Genomic DNA, 22,037 nt, shown 5'->3' with positions numbered 1-22,037 from the left:
ATAGAAACTTCCTAGGTGCTGGCAGAGAGGCCCCATGGGTGTTTTATCTGGACGGGCTTGCCCAGCTCAGGGGCCTGCATCAGCCTGTGTCCTGACAGGCCCCCAAGGCTGGCCACGTTCTACCTGACTGGGTCAGAGGATCCTGATTCACAAAATGCCAGATGGCAAACTTCAGTGCCAACCGCTGGTGACCCATCTACAAGAGAACATAAATGCCTACTGTCTTAACAGGAACAATTAGACTCCGTAGTTGGTGCTCCTGGACCATGGCTCTTGGGACCAGGGCTCAGAAAGGTGCATCTTCAAGTGTAAGGGAGAAGCAAGGACCAGTCAGTGGGCCCTCATTCTGAGCCATGGCTTTACTGGAAGGCATCACTTTCTGGTGTCTTGAGAAGGCGGGTTCCTGAGGCTACACAGTCTGCACAGTGCTCACCAAACTGTTCTGTTGATTGTTGCTGGGCTTCTAGGTTGTGTTGACAGTCTTTTTGAAAATACATCTCTACCTCCCCAACAACACACACTCCCAGCATGAGAGGGGATGGTCAGGAAATGTCCCCCCCTGAACATGAAGACACAGTCTGTGAAGAAGGATGTGGCACCTGCTGGGCTTCCTCAGCTGATGAGAAGAGGCTGTTAGGTCTCCAGGACCCAAGGTCACTCATTCGGGTCCACTGTGGGACACAGAGGTCATGCAGAGTCCATAGTGTGACCTGCCTAGAATAGAGGGTGATGGCATGTACACATGTGTCTGGGGAGCAGAAGTGAGAGAGATCAGAACGCTGCCCACGCTGCTCCTGTTGCTTGAACTGTTGAACTCCTCAGCGTCGCTGCTACCCTACGCCAGGTGACATGGCCCTCAGGACCTCGTCCACCTGCCATCGTCCATGCGCCCAGGCTCACTATGCAGGGGTGGCACAGGCCTCCTGCTGCAAGTGCTGGCTGTAGCCAGGCCGCAGGACCCATAGTGGGCCTGACTGTACATACTATAAGGCAACTTGCCCTGTTCCCACCCAACAGTGTGCCTTTGGAGCGTCCCTGTAACTTCACAAAGGTTTGCCTTAGTATTTTTTTTTTTTTTGCCTTAGTATTTTTAAAACTTGTCTAATGTTCCACAGTGGGGATGTGCTGTAATCTACTTAACCATGTTCTGTAGTCATCACTAGAATATTTTTAGTTTTTCTACTGTTATAATGATCACTTTAAAAAATTTTTGTCACCAAGTATATGATATTATACTGTTGCTCTACTCTACTAATAAGTTTTTGAAATTTGGCAAGTTATATAATATTCATTCTTATAGTTTTGACTACTAAACCCACTCTTTCCAAGGTTTTTGCTTAAATTTTCTTATTATGGAAAGCTTTAAATGTAACTGAAAAATACAAAGGATAGTATCATGAGCATTAGGGTACGCACTAAACAGGTTTAACAAATGTCTTTAAAGAAATACATTGGGCTTTTCTTTTTTTTTTTTTTTTTTTTTTGCGGTACGTGGACCTCTCACTGTTGTGGCCTCTCCCGTTGCGGAGCACAGGCTCCGGACGCGCAGGCTCAGCGGCCATGGCTCACAGACCCAGCAGCTCCGCGGCATGTGGGATCTTCCCGGACCGGGGCACGAACCCGTGTCCCCTGCATCGGCAGGCGGACTCTCAACCACTGCGCCACCAGGGAAGCCCTACGTTAGGCTTTTCTAAAAGTCATGTCTGTCCCCCTCTAATGGTTTTTATAGTTCCTTACCTCATATATGGAATAATAAGTCATAGTGTTTTGATTTTTAACTAAATGCTGTATTGTACCTGTCATACTGTACTTGCTGTTTTTGAGATGTGTGCATGTTCATCTTTTTCAATTTTTATCTTTTTAAAGCTAATGCAAATGGCATTGATGTCAAGCCCCCAGGGGTCTGACAGAATAGATGCTGCCAAAGAGAAGCTAAGATGCTATCATGTTAAATAGGAAGTCCACTTATTCTTTCTCCTTGATTCCTGGGTAGATTAGTGGATTCTCTCAGTCTGTTCCTGTGGCCTTTCATTCAGTTTTTAGTCAGTTTATTTCAGTTGATGTGGTATGCAGTGCTATAGGTTGTCTGGTCTTAAGGGTTTTTGAAAGGTCATTTTTTTAAAAAACCTGAAAATTGGTCATTTTAGAAGAACTGAAAATACATCTCCTTTCAGTTGCTGTCTGGTTTAAAAGACTGCAAGGTGTGTCTTCCTGAGATGCACAGCTTGTCATCAGGTCTGTTGGTGGCTTCTCAGTATTCAGTGACAGAAGGGGACTGCTAGTTCAGTTTATCAGTGACTTCCAAATAAAGGCCTTTAGACTTTTCTTTTAGGTTGTGCTTTTTAGAATTCACAGATGGACAGAAACTGCTTTGTCTTGATTTATCATAGGCTTATAAAACCATGTAGGTGGCTGAATGAAATTTAAGAGTTCTTTTCTTTTGCTATTTAACGCCTACGATTCAAACCTGATTAAGTGAACTCAGGAATTTAATAGATTTGGATAAAATTTGGGATAAGTTTCTCACTATTCAGACTCTTGCTCTTCTAGACTCAGGTGTCACGTGGATTTGAATAATACTGTATCCTTTGAGGTCCACACATGCTATCCAAACTCAAGGACAGAAGAGATTTGGATAACCAGGGATGCTGTGTAAGCACCAGGATACCTCCTGACCATGGTATATTCCTACACCAACCGTCAAGCAGTCAAAGCAGCCCTTGTCATTGTTGAACAGCTCTAGTTCTCAGAAAGGTCTTATTTATTGACATATTAACCTGAAATGTGCTTCCCTAGGTTAAGTTTTTTCATTGCTCATAATTCTTTCAGGTGCCTACTTGCTTTATTCATGATCTTACTTTAATTTGCCCTACACTTAGCCTTCCATTGTGAGGGCTTCTCTCCTGGACAGTGGCCTCTGACTCTTCCTGTGGGGCCTTGCCAGCACTGTGGCTCCAGGTGGGCATCAGCTGCCCCAGCTCTGAGCTCTTGGGAGTTGGTACTCACTAGGAACTGACAAGGTTCAGTCCTCTAAGAGCTGGGATGATTTCTGTCTCCTCCTTCCCAAAAGCCCCCATGCCTCCTTGGCTATGCCCGGCCTACCAGGCTTCATAGGCCACACCAGTGTCCTGTTGGTTCCCACTGTCCCCCACACTAGCTTGCCTTCGAAAGCTATTCGTTTGGGAGAGGATGAAAACAAATTATGTAAAATTCTCCATATAACTTTGTACCTTAAGTTCTGTAGAGTATTGGTATTGAGTAAATATGTCAACATGGTTAACATAGTTTGAAAATTTTGCTTTGTTTTTTTGCAAGCATTGAAAACTAGTGTTGGTGGTAGGGAATATATTGGTTTATTTATTCTTTAAATTTTCAAAGCTATGTTTTTTGTGTAACACTTAAGTCATGCATCAGCACCCATCTAAATTATAGAATTAAAAAAATATTACTTTGTTACCATTGTTTGTTTAATGTAACATCTTCACAGTAACATGCCCAGTAATAGATGAATATTTGTTAGGTAGGGGTAGGGGTGGCTAGTTCTCAGTAGAGTTTTTGGTTAACACCATTCCTTCTTTTAATCGTATTTTAATTTAGAGAAAAGCTGGTTAGCTTCATACAGGCACAGTAAGTAATTCAAGGGAGTGGATACTGCACAGAGTGTCTTATCTATGAGAGTTCACAGCTAACTAAGCACAGCCGTAAGGGCTGCAATGCATGCTTTCTTTCTCTTATTCTCAAAGTCTTTAATATTTAAATATTTTTAAATTATGAAAATATTTTTCAAATACTAATTAAATACTTTTTTCCCTTTCATCTGTCTTCATTCTGCATACTTTTCTAACAAAGGCCTACCTCTCTTAGTAAGTATTTGTGAAAGGAAGAGAATGAGAAACTGGTGGTGTTAATCTCCACTCTGAACTGGTGTCAATTCTGAGAAAGATGTCCTTGTCACACAGAAGACAGACAATGACTCTGCTTAGCTGCACGAGGGCACTGAGAACAAGAACTGATTTATAAGAAGGCATGCAGTATGCAGAGGCAGGCCCTCGCTTATTAGGCATTTCTGCAGCCATCAGAGAAATGTAGACAAATTAATTCACTTAATAGACTAGGTTATGATAGAATAGTAACTAGTCCTGTGGGTTCTCAAAGGTTTATTTGAGGTCAGGGATTGAAATATGATTTTAGAAAATGTTCTTTCCTTGGAAATCTTTGCTTTTAAGTTATAGTTTTGTGTGTGTTTTTGTTTTGGGAGGTTTCTTTCTTTTTGTTTTTTCTTGCTTTTTTTTTTTAAGGAAAGTTTGTGCTTTCAGGAATTTTGTAGCATATAATGGCCAAAAATAGAGTGAAACATAAATGTTCATCTTCACTTGAATGCTGCTGCATAATTGAAGAGTCCAGTCTCTCATTCTTATTACTCTGAAGTTAAGTATGGCAGGTCAGCTACAAGGAATTGTATACTAGACTTTTTACAGTGATTTAAGTTACAGCATTAGAGCTTAAGTGGATTTCATAATACTCTTTCACCCAAAATCTGGCTAAAATTCAGAATCACCTGAGAAGGGACTTTCAGTTACGGCATCCCGTATCTCACACTCAGAGGTTCATAACTCATGGACTTACTGTTTGATAAGGAATGTCTCCTTGTGTGTGTGAGTGCAGGCAAATGTGCACATGTGTCTGTGTGGTGAACATTTGTGTGTATGTGAGCGTGTGGACAAGTGTGTAGATGGGACACCAGCCCCACATGCACATGTGCCAGCATCACCATTCCCAGCTGTTTGTCCCACAGCCATCTCTGTTCAGTGGAAAGTGGAAGCTGGGCCAAGCTTCCTGTTCGTGCGAGCTATGGCATTTCCAACTTGAGCACCAGGCGCTTGAGATGGGATCTTCCAACAGATCATGGCTTCTGAGGCTCATGAGTCTTGTGGGGTAGTAAGAAGTGAGCAACGGCCCAAGCCTCAGTGCTCCCTCCCAGTGTCCTTGCGGCCCAGGACTGGATTGGCTCAGGGAGCCTCAGGTTAGGAATCAGTGGGAGTTTCCTTTCAAAGAATGAGAGGGAGGGTTTGGGGCACTTTATTATTTTTTTTAGTTAAATTAAATGTGTGTTTATTTTTCTTGACAAGTTGGTAGTGGTTTATGGGTTGTGTGTTTCTCACCTGATGTCCCTCAGGTTTTGAAGTTAGAAAAGCACTCTTCCTGATAAATGACGTTCGCGTTGAGGTAGCTCTAGGCTTGGTTTTGTTCTGTTTTTAAAAGAAACCTAAGGAAGAGACGGTGTGGCCGTGGGGGCACCAGTAGGGTCTGTTGTGTGTTCTCACTGGGTGTATTTTCTCTGTGTCTCCTGCAGTCTGAGTCCTGATGACACCCCCGGGTCTTGTAGTAGCCCTGGGCTGGCCCTCGCAGCCTGTCCTCTCAGGCACGCCACACCTAACTGTTCAGCAAGTGAACAAAGCCCTGAAGAGTCTCCTCATTTTTATCACATTAGTAAATCATGATATTTTGAAGTGTCTTTGACATGAAGGCCACACTCATCCCCCATCACCGCATGCTGGGGGCATTACCCTGCTGGCCTTGCTTGTGCTGACCCCCACCTGTCCTCAGACCCGCAAGGAGACTGAGTGTTGTGGATATGGAGGTTTCTAAACCTTGGGCTGAGTTGATTGCTTTATGTCATGTCTTTAAGCTGACATGGGACCCACTCCTGCCTGACGTTGTGTTTGGGGCCGCTTCTCTACGTGGCTTCCATTCTGTGCTTCACTGTTACAAGTTAGCACGAGGATAATGAAGGGCAAATGCCAGCATACGTCAGAACAGGTTTTATAAAGTCATTTTCTAAGGGAGCACAAAATCCCAAGTTTTACTGACCCCGCAGTGCATGTATAATGCATGTGTAACCTGGTCATGGTTTCCTTAACGATGAAAACAAACCAACAGTATAGGCAGTGACTACCACACTTCACTTTTTGTATTTAAAAGTGTGCTAGTAGCTACGAACCTAATTTTAGTTTAAATAGAAAAATTCCATTGTTTCACGTATGGAAGGGGAAGTGCTGTGTCCTTCTTTTGTTCCTTTAGTGCTTAGAGTACTACAGTGCTTCCAGCTTTGTCAGCAGTGAGCAGAGAAAGAATAAGAACACCTGTTAAGTTAAAGACAGAGACAAGCCAGGCATTCAAAGAAATGGACAAAAGCAAAAAGACCATCAGACATTAATTGAAAACTCTTGAAAGTTAGAATTCTAGCCCCAGTGTATAAAATTGGTCATCATAAGATTAAGTATTTTTAATGTTAAACATGAATTTCTGAAGGTTTCTGGGAAGTGGGGCCAGTGGCGTGCTGGCACCTGAGGAGGTGCAAGACAGATGGAGATGTGTGCTAGCCACCGCTGTGTCCTGGGGAATGTCCTTCTGCTCACAGTTGTTTTATTGTTTTCTTTCCGTATTGATGAAACAGCCAGACCAAATCCGTTTGGAATGCCTGGGATAGTGCCACCGTATGTCCCCCCCCAGATGCTCAACATTCCACAGACGTCTCTGCAAGCAAAGCCTGTGGTAAGGCCTTTCCTTTCCTTCCTCAGCTGGTCTGCCCAGCCTTGGTGTGGGACAGCTGCCTTGAAAGCTGCATATGCATCAGATCTTAATGAATGCTAAAATAATTTCTTAAACTCAGGATACGTGAAGCACCTGCTTCACAGTGTTTGTTGAATTAAAACTTAGCCAAGGCCGGATTATGCTTATGTGTTCCGGGCCATGCAGGCAGTGTGTATGCATGTGTGATCTATACCCTCTGTTTCAGGCCCCCCAGGTGCCCAGCCCAGGTGCTCCGGGCCAGGGTCCACACCCATACAGCCTCGCTGAGCCGGCTCTCACCTTGGAAACCAGCGGAAAGAATCTGACTGAGCAGAACTACAGTAACATTCCTCATGAAGGAAAGCATACCCCACTGTATGAACGGTCCTCCCCGATCAACCCAGCTCCAAGCGGCAGTCCCAATCACGTGGACTCAGCGTACTTTCCTGGTTCTTCTACGTCATCATCTTCAGACAATGATGAAGGCAGTGGAGGAGCTGCAAAGTGAGTGGTGTATGGAGTAGTTGGTGCTTCCCAGAAGTGTAGCAGCTTCTTAAGTAGCTTGTAGTCCCCAGGGAAGCCACCTTCTGGCTGGCCAGCCCACGGCACCGATGGTTGTGCTCAAACATGCTGTTTGTTATAGGTAGGTGACAGTTACTCTGTGCTTGGACCAAGACTCCTCAGACCGAAAGAAAAGGTTGGATGTTTCCTCAAGGCTTCCAAGGTTGAAAATCTGTACTATGCCAGCCCAAAGCCTTGGTGTCCCCAACCCCCCCGCTCTTTTTGGGTGGAATTTTAGGAAAATTAGTTTGTGTGACCACCAAACATGGTTAAGTTGTCTGGTCAAGTTCTGCCTGACCCTTACTCTCTTTTGGGCTGTGATTCCCCTAGTCCCACCCCCAGAAAGCATTTTAAGTTAGACTCCTGTGGCTTTCAGTCTCTTGGCTCCTGGATTGAGGGGGAATCAGAATTTCCTTTCCTCCTGAATTCAGCAACTTGAACCCCAACTCAGCAGCTCATAGGACTGTTCTTGAAATAACACTGTTCATCCAACCAAAACCATGGAAAGCTGCCAGACCCAGGTTGGAATTCTCCCTGTAGAAGGAGTATTTTAAACAATGTGTGTCCCTGAATAAATGCATTTTCAAATACTTAAATTTGTTAGAATCTGATCGAGAAGGTCTTAAAATTCACAGTCCTCCTCCTCCCCTTACATAATCTTATGTTTCTAAGAAACCTGATTTCAAAAAAAGAAAGAAGAAAGGAAAGGAAGAGTCTTTCTTTTCTTTACATCTGCATCTCTTTTTCCTCGGTTTGAACTCTGATTCTCAGTAAATGCCCATGGCCAGTTATTGCTCTGTCAGTTTCTGCTGTATGAAAATCTGAGACACAGTTTCCAGTCTTCCTGCAAATTCTATGGGTGTGTCACCTGAAGCCAGAGATTCTTCCTCTTTTGTCCTCTTTTTCTCCATCTGTAAAATGGGCATTAAGTCTGCTGACCTTGGGCGGCAGTTACTGAGGAGTTTGCTGCCAGCCAGGGATGTGTGCTATTGTGAAACAGAAGCATAAAATGCATAAATATTTACTTGTTGTATGTGCAATCCTAAAATTCTAAAATGAAGGGAAAAGTTGTAATTTAACATTCAGACTTTTAAATTAACCTTCTAGAAAGATAATATATTTAAGACCTACTGAATGAGAATTGCTTTGTTGGGGCTTAGAAATCTGCAGGTGTAAATGAGACCATGTGACTCTTCAGCACAGAGAAGTTTGGGAACAGCTGATAGATGTCTCAGGAGCCCTTTCACTCACTAAGGAACTATGAGTTTTCTTTTAATAATTGACTCATGTCAGCAAGACCAAGATATCTGTAGGCAGGTTCATTTTAGTCAGAAACATTCTTTCTAGACTCTGAAACACAGGTAGAAATAAGACACAGAGCCACTGTGTGTGGCTTGGAGTCCTGTGCAGGTGATGAGCGTTGTGAGCCAGGAGAGGCCCTGGTCTGGGGAGGTCCAGTGGTGATCCTGTTCCTTCGGGTAGGGATGCGGAGATAATGTAAGTTGCCTGCTTAATTTGGCAAGCTGCCCTGTTAGGATATGAGTTGAACTTGAGTGGATAAGATTGCATGAGAGCCCCTCCCTTTTCTTGTGCATACTCAACTCTGCCCTGTTCCCAAAGGTTCTGATCAGTGTTGCCTTCCCTGGAGCTTTTCCTCAATTTTAGTCATTCCTCCTACCTCTGAGCTCTGTAGCACTTAACTGTCTGTACCCCCAACTCAGGGCATTTTTACTATGTTTTTCTGGAGGAGCCTCTGGAAGGTGAACTCCATATGTGGGGATGGCATGGGCCTCTCACCCTCTTGTGGTGTGAAATGTGGTAAGAAAGGCAGAGCACATCCACAATCTGGAATTGAAAGATTGCTAAGCCTGGATCAAGTTATGTGGCTTAGCAATGTTTTTATTTCCTTAAATCTGTTTTTCCATTTATTGTAACAAATAAGAGATAGGTGTGTTAAAATTGAGAGGGAGGAGGGAAGGAAAAGGGGATAGGGCGCTTGTACCAGAGGCTTCAGGATCATAAGCCAGGCAGAGTAGGATCTGATTATGGGCATCCCTTACTTGTGGCGGGATGCTAAGAAGGGTAGTGTTCATGATTTCAGGGTGAGGATTCTGTTTGAATAAGTTATGTGTGTACACTTTGGAGGCCGCGCATAGGACAAGAGAACTGCCCTCCTAGTTCAGAAACTAAGTAGGGGCAGTAAGTCAGGATTTGGTTTACCTTTGGTTTGGACTGAAATTGGGACTCCTGGATCTGCACTGTGCTCTCAGGATGGTCTTAAGGGAAAGAAATCATCCATTCATTTAGCCAAGCAACACCTGAGCACTTGCCGTCTACCGTTGAGCATAGTGGCAGGCAGCGCAGACGTGGCGTGCTGATGGAGGCCTGCAAAGAAGTGAGTAGACAAATGAACAGATAACCCAAGTGGTGAGTATGCGAGGCAGACACCAGACAAGTTGGTCTGGAGGAGGGATTGCTTCCTGAGAGGCAGGATTCAAGCCGTGATGGAGCGGGGAGAGAGCTGGACGAGTGCGGGGTGGAGGAAGGGGAAGCCAGTGCGGCTGAGTGAGGTGGAGGCTGGGTGGCGTACACTCTGAATTCTGTTCTAAGAGTGATGGGAAACATCCACAGTATTTGCTTGGAATGGCCCTGGGGCTAGAAAGATCCCAGTGTTTCTTTGGAAATGAATTTGCTCCAATCTGGGTGCTCTTTGTCCTAGGGATGGACAGGTGTCTGGGTGGCCAGGCCATTTGGCTAGGGAAATTACTGCACAGTTGAACTGAAGTGCCTCTGGTCGTACCACCTTCTGCAGATTGACTGTAGAAACATTTTTAATTGCCCCACCCTAAGACACCGACTTGTACAATAGAGAGGAGGGAGGCCTGCACCGGACCTGACTGGGTGTGCCCTTTCCTGTTCAGTTCCCTCAGGCATTTGCACTCCTTCCACCATATTCCCCGCAGTACTGGGAAATAATCCCGAATATGGGAGATCACAAAATAAATGGCCTCATTTCCCCAGTGGAAAAGCAGTAGCATTTTTTTTTTAAAGGATGGTGCTGATGGGTAATGGGGCCTGTTACAGAATAACCCTCCCCAAAATACCCCCCCAAATAAGCCCCTCCCCCCAAAAAACCACCCAGCTTCCTACAAATTAAAAAGATAACTGCTTTATATGGCAAAGAATATAAACTTGCAGTTCACAGAGGAAACACAGATGGTCAATAACACGAAAGAATGTTGTTCACTCTCACTAAAAAAAAAATCAAAGGCATGCAACTTAAAACATAGCAAGGTACCTTTCTTTAACCTATAAAATTGGCAAACATTGGTTTTTAAAGATAAATTTCAGTGGGGGACATCAGTGGAGTTGGTGGGACACGAGGTTTAGGCCCTCCTGGCAGGTCCTCGGTCTCTGTGGTCACCATGACCCACAGGTGTCTGAGGGCTGTGGATCTTCCTCCTGGTAGGGTTTGCACCGTCTGTGTGCAAAGGTGGATGTGGGGGAGCATTTAAGAGCAAAAGATCTGTGTCTGCCCCAAATGCAGACAATAGAGACATTCCTTATAGGGAATACTATGGAGCCACTCCAAAGAATGTTCCGATGTGAAAGGAAGAACATGCTAAGGTGTCCTATGGAGGAGTTGCGAGGTGTGAAAGTGCCTCTTGGCTGGTCTTCAGGTTCAGATGGTGGCACCTTTGCTGTATGTGTGTCTGTATGCACTCGGCAGGCCCTGTCCTTTATCTCCCTCCCTTTTTTTAATACCTTACCTGGCATTTTAGTCTCTTCAGCTGGGAGTGTTCAGGTGTCTTTCCCATCGCACTGCTGGAATGGACTTCCTGGGCTGTTGTTCTCTTGAAGTCAGCACGTGTCCCTGCAGGGTTTGCAGGTCTGTGTCAGACAAGGAGTCTCAGGCTACGAGAGGCCCCCTGCACACAGCTATGGTGAGTCGGGTGTCCTGGCCAGGGCTGAAGCTGTCCCGAGTCTCCTTGGTGGCTTCGCTTCTGTAGAAACGCAGCCTGCTGCTCATGCTGTGGTTCTTTGTGTGTCAAAGGGCATAGGCCGGTGCCTGGGCAGCTAGTCCAGACCAATTATTTTGAAGTAAAATAAGGAAGGAATGTGTTGCCTAACTAAATAACTTGTTTTTCCTATTCCTTTTCTTAGAGTATCATCAGCATGTACTTCTTTCTCTATTATTGGTTTAAATGTAAAAAACAAAACCAAACCTCAGGCTATATTCTTGTTTTTCTTTTCTTCTTTCCTGGTCTTTGTCAAATCTTTGTAATTCTGTTTTGGTTGAATTAAGAATTACAGTTGAATTCTTGTGGAGGTGTTTATATTATTTTCATAGATTTATTGGCTTTTAGAATTTGAGTCTGATCTGAGGTTGCTAATTTGCAGTTTTCAGTTACTTTGTATCTTCTTTCTAATTACCATTTCAATACACAGTTATAGAATTCAAACATTAGAAAATACAATATAGGAAATCCCCCATGATCCCACCTCTAGAGAGACAACTGTTTTCAAAAGATTGGTGAATATTCAAACACCTTATTTTTTACTGCATATACTAACATAGGGTTTTTACAATAATGAGATCTTAGGGACAGCAACTTGCCTTTTTTCCTTTTTCCTTTTTATACTGACTACACTTATGTAAGTATGTATTTTTATTTGTATGTATAAATGTAAATATGTATATGTACACTGAATATTGCTTCAGTGTTTTTGCATGTCATTACTGACAATTTTTAAATGTATATTTAAAAGTCCTATTAGGAGAGAAGACTAACTTGATTTTTCTCCACTTTGTGACTTCATTTGTATAGATTTGTTCTCTTTCCCTGTACATTTACGTACACATCGATTTTGAGGAATCGTGTCATGGCGGCATGTGTTGTATAAGCTTTGCATGCCCCCATGTGGTCCCTGTGGGACCAGATCTGGGCTATAGAAGGTCGCTGTCAGTTCCTGAGAGACTGTTAACCAGTGCAGAGACCCAATGCTGTCAGGACCCAGTACCCCAACCTCCCATAGCTTGTCTTGCTAGATACCACTTGGGGTTATGTGACCTAGAGCTCCCTGGGCCCAATGTGCCCAATGTGAATGGGAGGGCTCTGGGTTGTTTGTGATTTAAATCAGTTGATGAGTAACCACAGTAAGTGACAGCTATCATTATTCTTTAAAAACTAACTATGGGCCCAATAAAATACCAAAACATATGACTTCATTCTTAATGTAAAACACCTAAAGAATTTCATTTAGCGCCCTTGATCTGGTGTCCTAGGAAACATGCTTCTTCTAATGCATCTTTTTTCCTTTAAGTGGTATTGGTGTTCTACTCTGAGTCCTGTCAGGCTTCCTCTCCAAAGAAACTGTGTGGTTTGCAAAGACAATTACACGTTACCCTGCCCTAGGGTACCCAGTCCCAGACAGGCTAAATACAGCTGCAGATTTTTCCTTTCAGATTGTTACGCTGTTGTGCCAGGCAAATGGCTACTTTACATTTATATATTGATTTTTTAACATAAGCTAACATTTCTAGTATCTTCTCAGAAAAACTATTCTGAATTTTTATATTTGGTAAAAATTAATAATTATCTATGCCATCATAGGGAGAAGGTCTGTATTTGTTCTAGCCACCTACTGACCCATGTAGGCATTTTATGTCGAGCTCATCTGACTCAGGTGTCTCTGAACCTTCACTTGGGTGGGAAAAGCGTGAGAAGTCCTGACAAACATGAAAGAGTAGCATTTGGGACACGAGGCCCATCTGACTGCTACACAGGAACAAGACCAGTACTTCTCTGTTACCAGCTTTTTATGAAAGAATCAATGTGTGACGCTAGCTTAATTTGGGGCATAGGGAGACTGTACCTAGGGTGTTTATATGTGATAATCTTGTGGCTTCCCTTACCAGGGATCTCAAATCTTCACCCTCTGTAGTAGAAGCACCTGACTGCCAGGTCCCTTCCTCAGAATTCTTGGGGGTCTGTCGAATGAGAACAGGCTGTGGATCAAGTCTCCCTTCCATTCCCGAGTTGGGGAGCATATGGAAATGAAAATGTATGCACGCTTGTTGAAGCTTTACATGGTTTAGCCGTATCTGTGACCTTACACACATACACTAGATAGTGCTACTGACGTTTTGATCTTTCATGTTTCGCTTCTTCCCTTTAGTTTTATTTGACTTTTCTTTCTTTCCTGTTGACAAGTAAGTCAGCTTGTGGTCAATGCTGTCTTCCTTTTCTGTTCCATAAAAACAAACCACACCCATGGCAGGGGGGCATGTGACCGGTCAGACACTTTTACACTTGGTGTAAATGGACACCAGTCTATTTCCATCCTAGCATCACCAACCTGCTGACTACAAAAATGTGTAGGAGAGATTTCAGTGGTTAGGACAATTGGCTACTTTCAACCAGCTTTAGTGCAGAAAAAGCCCCAGGTGTCCTGGAATGCAGTGAGACCTTGCATCGCCTCCTGAGAGTCCACAGAACCTAGTGGTGTGATGCTGGCCTTTCTCCTTGCCACCAATCTGCTATGAGGGTATCTGGTATCTGGTATGAGGGTAGTTCTTTTCTGTTGATTACCTACTGCGTCATAAGTGCATCTTAATGGCTTTTTGGTAATAACATGTGGTAATGTCTGGAATGGTGGGTCTGGGTTTGAATCCAGTCACTTTTGCTGTGGCTGTGAGTGGATTCCTTCTCTCTCAACCTGAATTTTACCAGCAGAGAGTTTTGCCTTGGGGTGAGCAGGAAAATTCAACTTGAGAACACATGCAGAATTCCCTGTGGTTTGCATGGGTCTCAGCAGGTCTCCCCAGGGCACAGCTGATGAAACTTCACGTCGACGTTAGCAGTTCTAAATGTGATTATGAGGTGGGAGCAGTTGTATAGAATGGAACCTAACTGAATATACAAATAATTCTGAAATCTCTAATCTATCTTGTTCTTCAAAGCAAGGCATTTGTTATATTCAAATACTTTGTTTTCTTAAGTTGTAAAGTAATATAGTTATCCTATTGAAATATTCTGGACTTTAAAAAAATTGACCATTGTCAAGATTATTTTCAGGCAGAATTTTAGATTTTATAGTATAGTATTAAAAGGTCTTATGAAGGACTTCCCTGGTGGTGCAGTGATTAAGAATCCACCTGCCAATGCAGGGGATACGGGTTCGAGCCCTGGTCCAGGAAGATCCCACATGCCGTGGAGCAGCTAAGCCTGTGCACCACAACTACTGACCTGCGCTCTAGAGCCAGAGAGCCACAGCTACTGAAGTCTGCACGCCCTAGAGCCCGCGCACCACAGCTACTGAGCCTGCATGCTGCAACTACTGAAGCCCGCGTGCCTAGAGCCCGTGCTCCGCAACAAGAGAGGCCTGCGCACCGCAACGAAGAGTAACCCCCACTCGCCACAACGAGAGAAAGACCTCGCGCAGCAGTGAAGACCCAACACAGCCAAAAAAAAAAAATTAAAATAAATAAATAAATAAAAATAAAAGGTCTTATGAGCATTTAGATTATGACATTATTTTTAGTTTGATAATCTATATAAAACAAAACTAAGATTTATAAATAAAAATTCTATGTCATCTTAAGTGGGACAAGCTTTCCACTTGAGTAGTAGTGTTGGTATGGTCTCCCCCCATCACACTGTACCCATATAAAACCCAGGTTTTATACCTTCTTTGCCATATACCTTTAGGCTACAGTTATGTGATTTACTCATTCAACTGTTGGACACCTGTTCAGGAGTGACTCTAAGGTCTTATTATCTTCATGGAGTTTATAATTGAATGATGAAAACAGACAGTAATTAGAATTAGTGCTGAATATGATGCATGCCATGAAGGAAACACAGAAATGAGAATAGCAAGGATGGGGTGGTCAGGGAAGGCTGCACCCAGTTGCAGCCAAGTCGTACAAGATGAGGCATCACATGTATACAAAAACGTCAATCTGTTGTAAAGCAGGAGGGGTGGCAGTCCAGCAGGGCATGGAAGATAATTGCAGTCCATACACCTGACCAAGAACTTGTATCCAGAACATATAATTTCTTCCTATAAGTCCATAAGAACATTCTGTACATTCTCCACCTATTGTAGAATGTTTGAATAGGCACAACACAAAAGAAGATGTCACACATGGAGAGATGCTTATCTTCATCATTATCAGAGAAGTGCAAATTAGACTATGCTGAGATTCACCGCATTCCCTCCCAAAAGGCTAACACAAGAACAACAAAATACTAAGTGCATCAACGGCAGGGATCTCCTGCAGGGCTGGATTACAGATCCAACTGTGGCATGCCCCCACAATGGGATGCATGCAGCACTGAGACCAAACCAGCACTGTGTACAATAGTATTGTTGAGCCAAAACTGGACACAAAAAGTGTACAATCGCATGATTCTCTTTATATCGTGTTCAAAACCAGATAGAAGGAGTCTTTGCTGTTAGAAGTCAGAATAACCGTTGCCCTTGAGGAAGTGTCTGGAGCAGGTCAAGAAGGGGATCCTGGGATATCAGCCCTGAGTCGATTTGGTTGCTTACATGGTGTGTTCAGTTTGTGGACATTCATTAAGCTGTTCACGTGTGCATTTTATTGATATGTTATACATAAATGTTTAAAATTGTAGGTAACAAATGTTACGTTTCTTTATAAAACATGTAAGTATCCAAATAATTTGTTCTAAAATTTCACAGAATAAAAGTCACCAACCTTTTAAGCAGCTCTGTACCACATTCTAATGGAATACTCACTTTGGATGTATGTATGACAAGATTGTCCACTGTCTGTTTCCCTATTTCACAGGTCCTGGCACAGTTATCACATAACATGTCCTGACCAGTAGACACTCAACAAATAATTGATTCGCTAATCAATTTGTCCAGCTTCTTATCTACTCACTCATGTAGTAGCTGCTTTTCTCTCGGATTTTAAACAGGATGGATCACTGTGCTCTTGGAATACTTACATTTATTTTTATGCCTTCTCATCACTTGGGTTTCCTCTAGTTTTTGCAAAGTTGTAGCCTGAAATTGCACACATGAGTAGCAAACTTGGACAGAACAGTGGTTTCTCTGAGTCCTCACTGAAGATAGGGAGCCTGGATGCTGCATAACTGGGCATCTGGGTGACCTTGTTTCATGCGGAGGTATTGGGGTATCCCATCCCGTGACTGGGATCAAGGAGCTAAAATTAGACTCCAAAATATCACAACATGGGACACGATTCTTGGTTTAAGATGGGACAGGCTTCTCATCTCTCCTCTTTTTTGCAACTGCTTTTTTTTTTTTTTTTAAAATAGAACTAAAATGAAGTCGCTTGGAAGATAGAATTACCAAGTCTTAAAATCTGTCGTGTGAGTCAGAAAGGCAAACCAAGTAAAACCTTTCTACGTTGGCTTGGCTTGCCTTGTGGCCAGCACTGGTTTTAGAAGATAATTTTGGCGTGGAGCCCTGCAGGGGAAGGGACAAGCGAAAGGTGTATGCCTATAGTGGCCCAGGCCATCCCTATAGCTCGCCAGCATTGCATCCCTGCTCAAGCCCCTCTAGATTCCCTCCTTCTCCAGGATAGTGCTTTTCACAAAATTTGCCCAGGTACCGAAGTAAATTTTCTTTTACATTGTGGCCCATAATACACGAATGTGCAAAGAGTTTTTGAAATAATAACATTCATACCACATTCACTGCATCTGGTCTGTTCCGTTTCTTTCTTTTTTTTTTTTTTTTTTGGCTGCACTACGCAACATGTGGGACCTTAGTTCCCTGACCAGGGATCGAACCTGTGCCCCCTGCAGTGGAAGCGTGGAGTCTTAACCACTGGACCGCCAGGGGAGTCCCCATTTCATTTTTTTAAAATCCACTACATTGTTTTCTCAGGCTACTAATGGGTCACAACCCACAGTTTTTTAAGAACACTGATTGAAATACGTCATTCTGGCGTTTAAGAGACTCTGTAATCTTCCCCATCTCTTTTTCCCACTTTTACTCTGCCAGATAAAGTTATTCCCCAAATAAGATTCAGTTCACTCCCTGTTCTCTGAGCTCACCAAATCCATTCCCTCTCCTTGGGCCTGGAAGGCGCCCTCCCACCTCTGACTTGTTCGTGTGAGTTATCCCGAGCCTTAGCTCCCATGCCCCTTTCCATGAATAGGAATGCCCCCCTGAATTGTCACTTGACATGTAATGCCTTACATTTATTTATAAATTGAGTAACATGTGACCCAGATAACATTCAATCTTCTACTACCTGATAAATATCAATTAAATACGATTTTTTAAATCTTACTGCTCCAAGATGACTGAGCTCCCAAAGGCGAGGTCTGCCTTTGTCTCCTCTGTACCCTGAGGCACTAGCACATCCTAGACCATCTTTAAGCCGAGCAGTGAGGCATGAGTTAGGCGCTTGATTCCTCTTCCACAGTGGGTGGTTACCACCTACCTGTTTGGAGTAGGTGGAAAGTGTTCCTGTGATAGGATTCTCTCTGGAGGTAGGTTGTTGGGGGAGGTGAGATCAGGAAAGCATAAGGTATCACTGAGTCTGTAGGCTTAGTGCAGGCCCTTATTATCATGAGCATGTGTGGGAAGTGGTCGACACTAATCAGTATTCTTGTTCATTTTATGTTCAGCCATATCAGTGGGAACAAAATTGGCTGGGAGAAGACAGGAAGCCATTCAGAACCTCAAGCACGGGGAGACTCAGGAGACCAAACAAAGGTAGTAAGTCTATGCGTTTTATTCTTTCAAATTCTCCTTCTTTCAGCATGTAGTGCCAGGGATTGGTTTAAAGTAAAATGCTCTCTCTTTTTTTAAGCATGTTATTTATGAGTAATACATTGGCAGGGGTGAGAGAGGAAGGAGGAACCCCAGGGCTGTGCTGCCACCAGCCTGCTTTCTTTCACAGGCAGGGTGGTGACCTGGTAGAGATCCTCTTCTCTCTGCTCGCTGCATAGCCTTCCAGAACCCTCATTTCTTGTAGGGTTTTTGTGGTGATTAAGTGAGAAAACCACCTGGGACGTATACATTAAAAATGAAAAAGATAAACTAAATTTTATTTTCCTTTTTTTTTCTATTTCTACGTGTTAATATTCATCTCTAGAAATATCTGTTTAACTTACAAAGCCACATCTGTCCCCACATGTGATCACTTAGGATGAGCTGGTCTCCGGCTGGAAGAGGGCTTGTTTTATACAAGGTGATGGAATATCAGAAATCTGTTTAAAACTCTGAGATATTCTCACTGTTGAATGATTATCCTGCAAATAGGTAACAAAAATGCTTTCTGGATACCTACTATTTGCAAAGTACCTCCCAAAGCATTTTCGGTTGTTCATATCTACATTCTATGGAATGGAAAGTGTACAAAACACTCGTGAGTTATCCATGAGTTATTCGTCTTAAGACTAATTTTGGCACTTTACGTTTTAATGGATAAAATTAAGCACTTGTTGCATACCACTGTAAAGAATACATGTCGTTTCAAAACAGAAAAATGTATATTTTTTAAGGTGCCACAAAATCAGTGAGCAATTATTATTACTAGGATTTATTGTGAGAAAAAAAAGTTTACTGCAAAAATAATAATTGCTCTTGGTAAACAATTAGGAATTTGCTAAAATTTGTAAAGAGAAAGCTAAGACCCTCCCTCTGCCTTTCCTCCCCTTGGTCCTGCTGCCTTGCAGCAATCCAGCACTGAGGTGATCATTTGGTGTCCACACGCTTTCCTATTCATGTACATACATGCTGTATTTTGGTGATCGGTTGTTACAGAATGAGTATTTTTCACCTGACAGTTTACCATGCACATGTTTCTCTGTTAGTATATATAGATCTGACTCATCATTTTTAATGGTATTAGCTTGTTCTTTGGTTTTAATTTTTGGTAGATAGTTCTCTACATATACTTAATTTGGGGCTTTTAATGACCTAAGAGAATGCCTGAGGTTTGGTTTTTGTTTCTTCTTTAAATAACAACTGGTGGTGGTGGTGAAGAGCAGGCCTGACTCGAGCCTAGTTTTGAGTCCCAGGTCCATGAGTTACTGGTCTTGTTACAACAGATGAAAGGCATACCCTCTCAGAGCATTAGTTTTTTTTATCTGTAGAGAGGATGATGCCTATTTAGTTTAGGAAGGGTCTCCAAAGAAAGCAGAAACACAGGAGTTGGCCACGTGGGGGGAGCCAGGTGGGACCAGGGTTAGCAACCACAAAAGGCCATTCACCCCACGGGGATCCCAAGGGAGGAGCCATGGGTGGGGGTCACCCAGCAGAAGCTGCAGCAGTCTTCCAGGCTCCCACCCCCAACACAGGCATAGTGGGTGTCCGATTACCGCTTCCTCTGTCCAAGGAGGAGTGGATCATAGCTCCCTTGTCCTCATTGGCGAAGTTGTTAATCACATGTCTCTGGATAGGACTCTGTGTTGCAAGTGGACAGACAGGTTAAAGGAGTGGAAATGTGACATGAAACCATTTTCCCCTCTCACCCATTGCTCTGTAGGCAGAAGGTTCGTCCACTGCCTCTTCGGGCAGCCAGCTTGCTGAGGGAAAGGGGAGCCAGATTGGCACTGTTCAGCCAATTCCGTGCCTCCTGTCCATGCCCACCAGGAACCACATGGACATCACCACCCCGCCCCTGCCCCCCGTCGCGCCTGAGGTGCTGAGAGTGGCCGAGCACCGGCACAAGAAGGGGCTGATGTACCCCTACATCTTCCACGTCCTGACAAAGGTATGCACGGGGGCTGTGGGTGTGGCCGTCATCTCACAGTGGTCACTCCTGTGGAGTGTGTCCTTGTTCCTTTTGGGACTGCTTTTTATCTTACCAGCTACTTGAAACAAAGTTCATTTTCCCTTTTCTAAACTTGGAGGAAAAAGATGGAAATTTATACTTACAAATATAATAAAAGAAGAACTTGGGAAAAGTCTTATTTTCCTCTTCAATTTAATACAAAATATTTTTGAAACTTCTAATTAACGGCACGTCATATTATTTTCTGATTTGTAATTTTATTCTTTTTATTTCTAATTTCAAAATTTCCTAATCATGTTTATGCTGTAGTGTCAAGTTAAATTATGATGTCACATTCAATATCTGATTTATCATCTGTCCGAGAAATACCCAACTTCTGAGTGGCTGATAGCAGTTCATGTAATTCGACTTGTTCCTCTACCTCACTGAGCACTTATAGCAAAAAAATGGAATACAGGACCTCGTCGATTTATTATTATCTTACTAAATGTATGCTTAAATAGATACACAGTGTGGTATTAATTGTTTCTGAATCTTAGTGTCTTGAATAGATCTGTGTGTACTTAAATTTCGTCAATGATTTGTAGTCTTTATGTTTATAATCACAGACCTACAATTTAACAAGTTAACTTGGTGACCAGATTTCTCATGCAGAATTGGTGAATTACTGTATGTATACTTAACATGTTTTCATCAGTATCTATACCACCATATATGATCAAACTTCTTTCTTCCTATTTTCTGTTGTCCATCTATGGTTTGTAGAATGGAGTCAGTAAATACAAAAGTCACTCCCATTCCACAGCACTCCTGAGCTGGACTTTAACCGTTAATTGACTAATTTGAACTGCCTACTTTTATATTTTATAAATTAAAGGACATGAAGAATATTATATTTTGTACAATAAAGGAAAAGAAGACCAGTACTACTTATTCAGGTCCTTTAATGTATTTTTAAATTGTAATTGCCTCCAAGTCTCATCTGTTATTTGACATGGGTGTGCATGTGTGGTATCACTTCTCAGATTATGGTTATAAAGTAAACATTTTATTTTTCAGGTCCAACATAAATTATAAGGGTAAGTGAAAGTTACTGTTGCGGGAAAAGGATTTTGCTAAGTTTAAAGGGACCCGAGTTTGGGGAAGATTGTGCTCTTTCTCTTTGTGGTTATTTGGAATATGAAGTCCCTGGACCCCCTGCTGTTTGTGCCCTGTCATGCTGGTGGATCTGACTTGGGGACTGTCGGTTAAATCAATCTGAGTGATGCAAACTGCCTGTCCTCCTCTTCGGTACTCACTGATTTCAAGGGCAAATATTGATAAAATCACTGTGGTTGAGAAAAGTGAACTCGACTATCTTCTGATTTTAAGGTGCCACCTAAAATTTTTCAATATATTTGGGAAAAGTTTAGACTAAAATGTGTACTGTTTCCTGGGAACTGAGTAGCTCTGGTATTAAATTGTCCAGGCTGAGACATTTGTAGTGAAGCTTCATAACAAGAATGTAGAGAATTATCAAAGTCTCATAATATTGAGAGAGTAATACTCACTAGATGAGTGTTAACCACATGTAGCTACTAGATTAATGAGTATGAAGGTTCTGATAAGGGAAAAGACCAATTTTGAAATAAAATTTATGTGAAAGAAAGAGCAAACGCAATGACATAATTAAAAGTATGTATCAATAGAGTTAATAGACACTGGAGGTCATAAATATATTTTTATGTTATGAATATACATAAATAAAATTCCTTGTGAAATCTCTTGAGATGTACTTTGATGGCATAAAATATTCAAGACAGGACCAGGGTCTCAGGTGCAGGTGGTCGTAGCAGTCATTTGTCTCCTGGAGCCACAGCAGAGCCCCTGCTGTGTTGGCAGAGGGGGATGGGGGTGATGAACAGAACGGGGCTTCCTTCGTTTTCTGCCCCTAGTGACCATCATGCCCTCTCAGTCAGTGTGACGCGTCTGTTGAGTACTTGGTGCACTGGGGCAGAGGCCTGATACATGCCGAACACTTTAAAAATGAATAACGCTTAAAAGAGTTCTCTTAGGTAGATCGTTTTTGTGTATGGTAATTTTTTATGGAAGAGCTTGGTAGAGAAAATTTGTGACCATTTTGTTTTCAGGGTGCTCATTTCTTGGATTT

The 22,037-nt window shown here is 42.8% G+C and overlaps 1 protein-coding gene across 2 annotated transcripts in view; it reads left to right on the top strand.

Annotated features, from left to right (window-relative positions):
- Positions 1 to 22,037, top strand: part of FAM120A (family with sequence similarity 120 member A) — a 104,914-nt gene that overhangs the window by 45,151 nt on the left and 37,726 nt on the right. For both annotated transcript variants that reach the window (XM_060015031.1, XM_060015030.1), the window contains exons 6-9: positions 6,458 to 6,555; positions 6,800 to 7,077; positions 17,775 to 17,862; positions 19,640 to 19,867. In XM_060015031.1, coding sequence (XP_059871014.1) covers positions 6,458 to 6,555; positions 6,800 to 7,077; positions 17,775 to 17,862; positions 19,640 to 19,867 — 692 coding nt within the window. The remainder of the gene's footprint in view (positions 1 to 6,457; positions 6,556 to 6,799; positions 7,078 to 17,774; positions 17,863 to 19,639; positions 19,868 to 22,037) is intronic.

The sequence above is a fragment of the Delphinus delphis genome, chromosome 6, assembly GCF_949987515.2.
Source record: "Delphinus delphis chromosome 6, mDelDel1.2, whole genome shotgun sequence".
Taxonomy (NCBI): Eukaryota; Metazoa; Chordata; class Mammalia; order Artiodactyla; family Delphinidae; genus Delphinus; species Delphinus delphis.
Note: the sequence above shows the minus strand (reverse complement) of the source record. Positions and strands in the feature narration are given on the sequence as shown.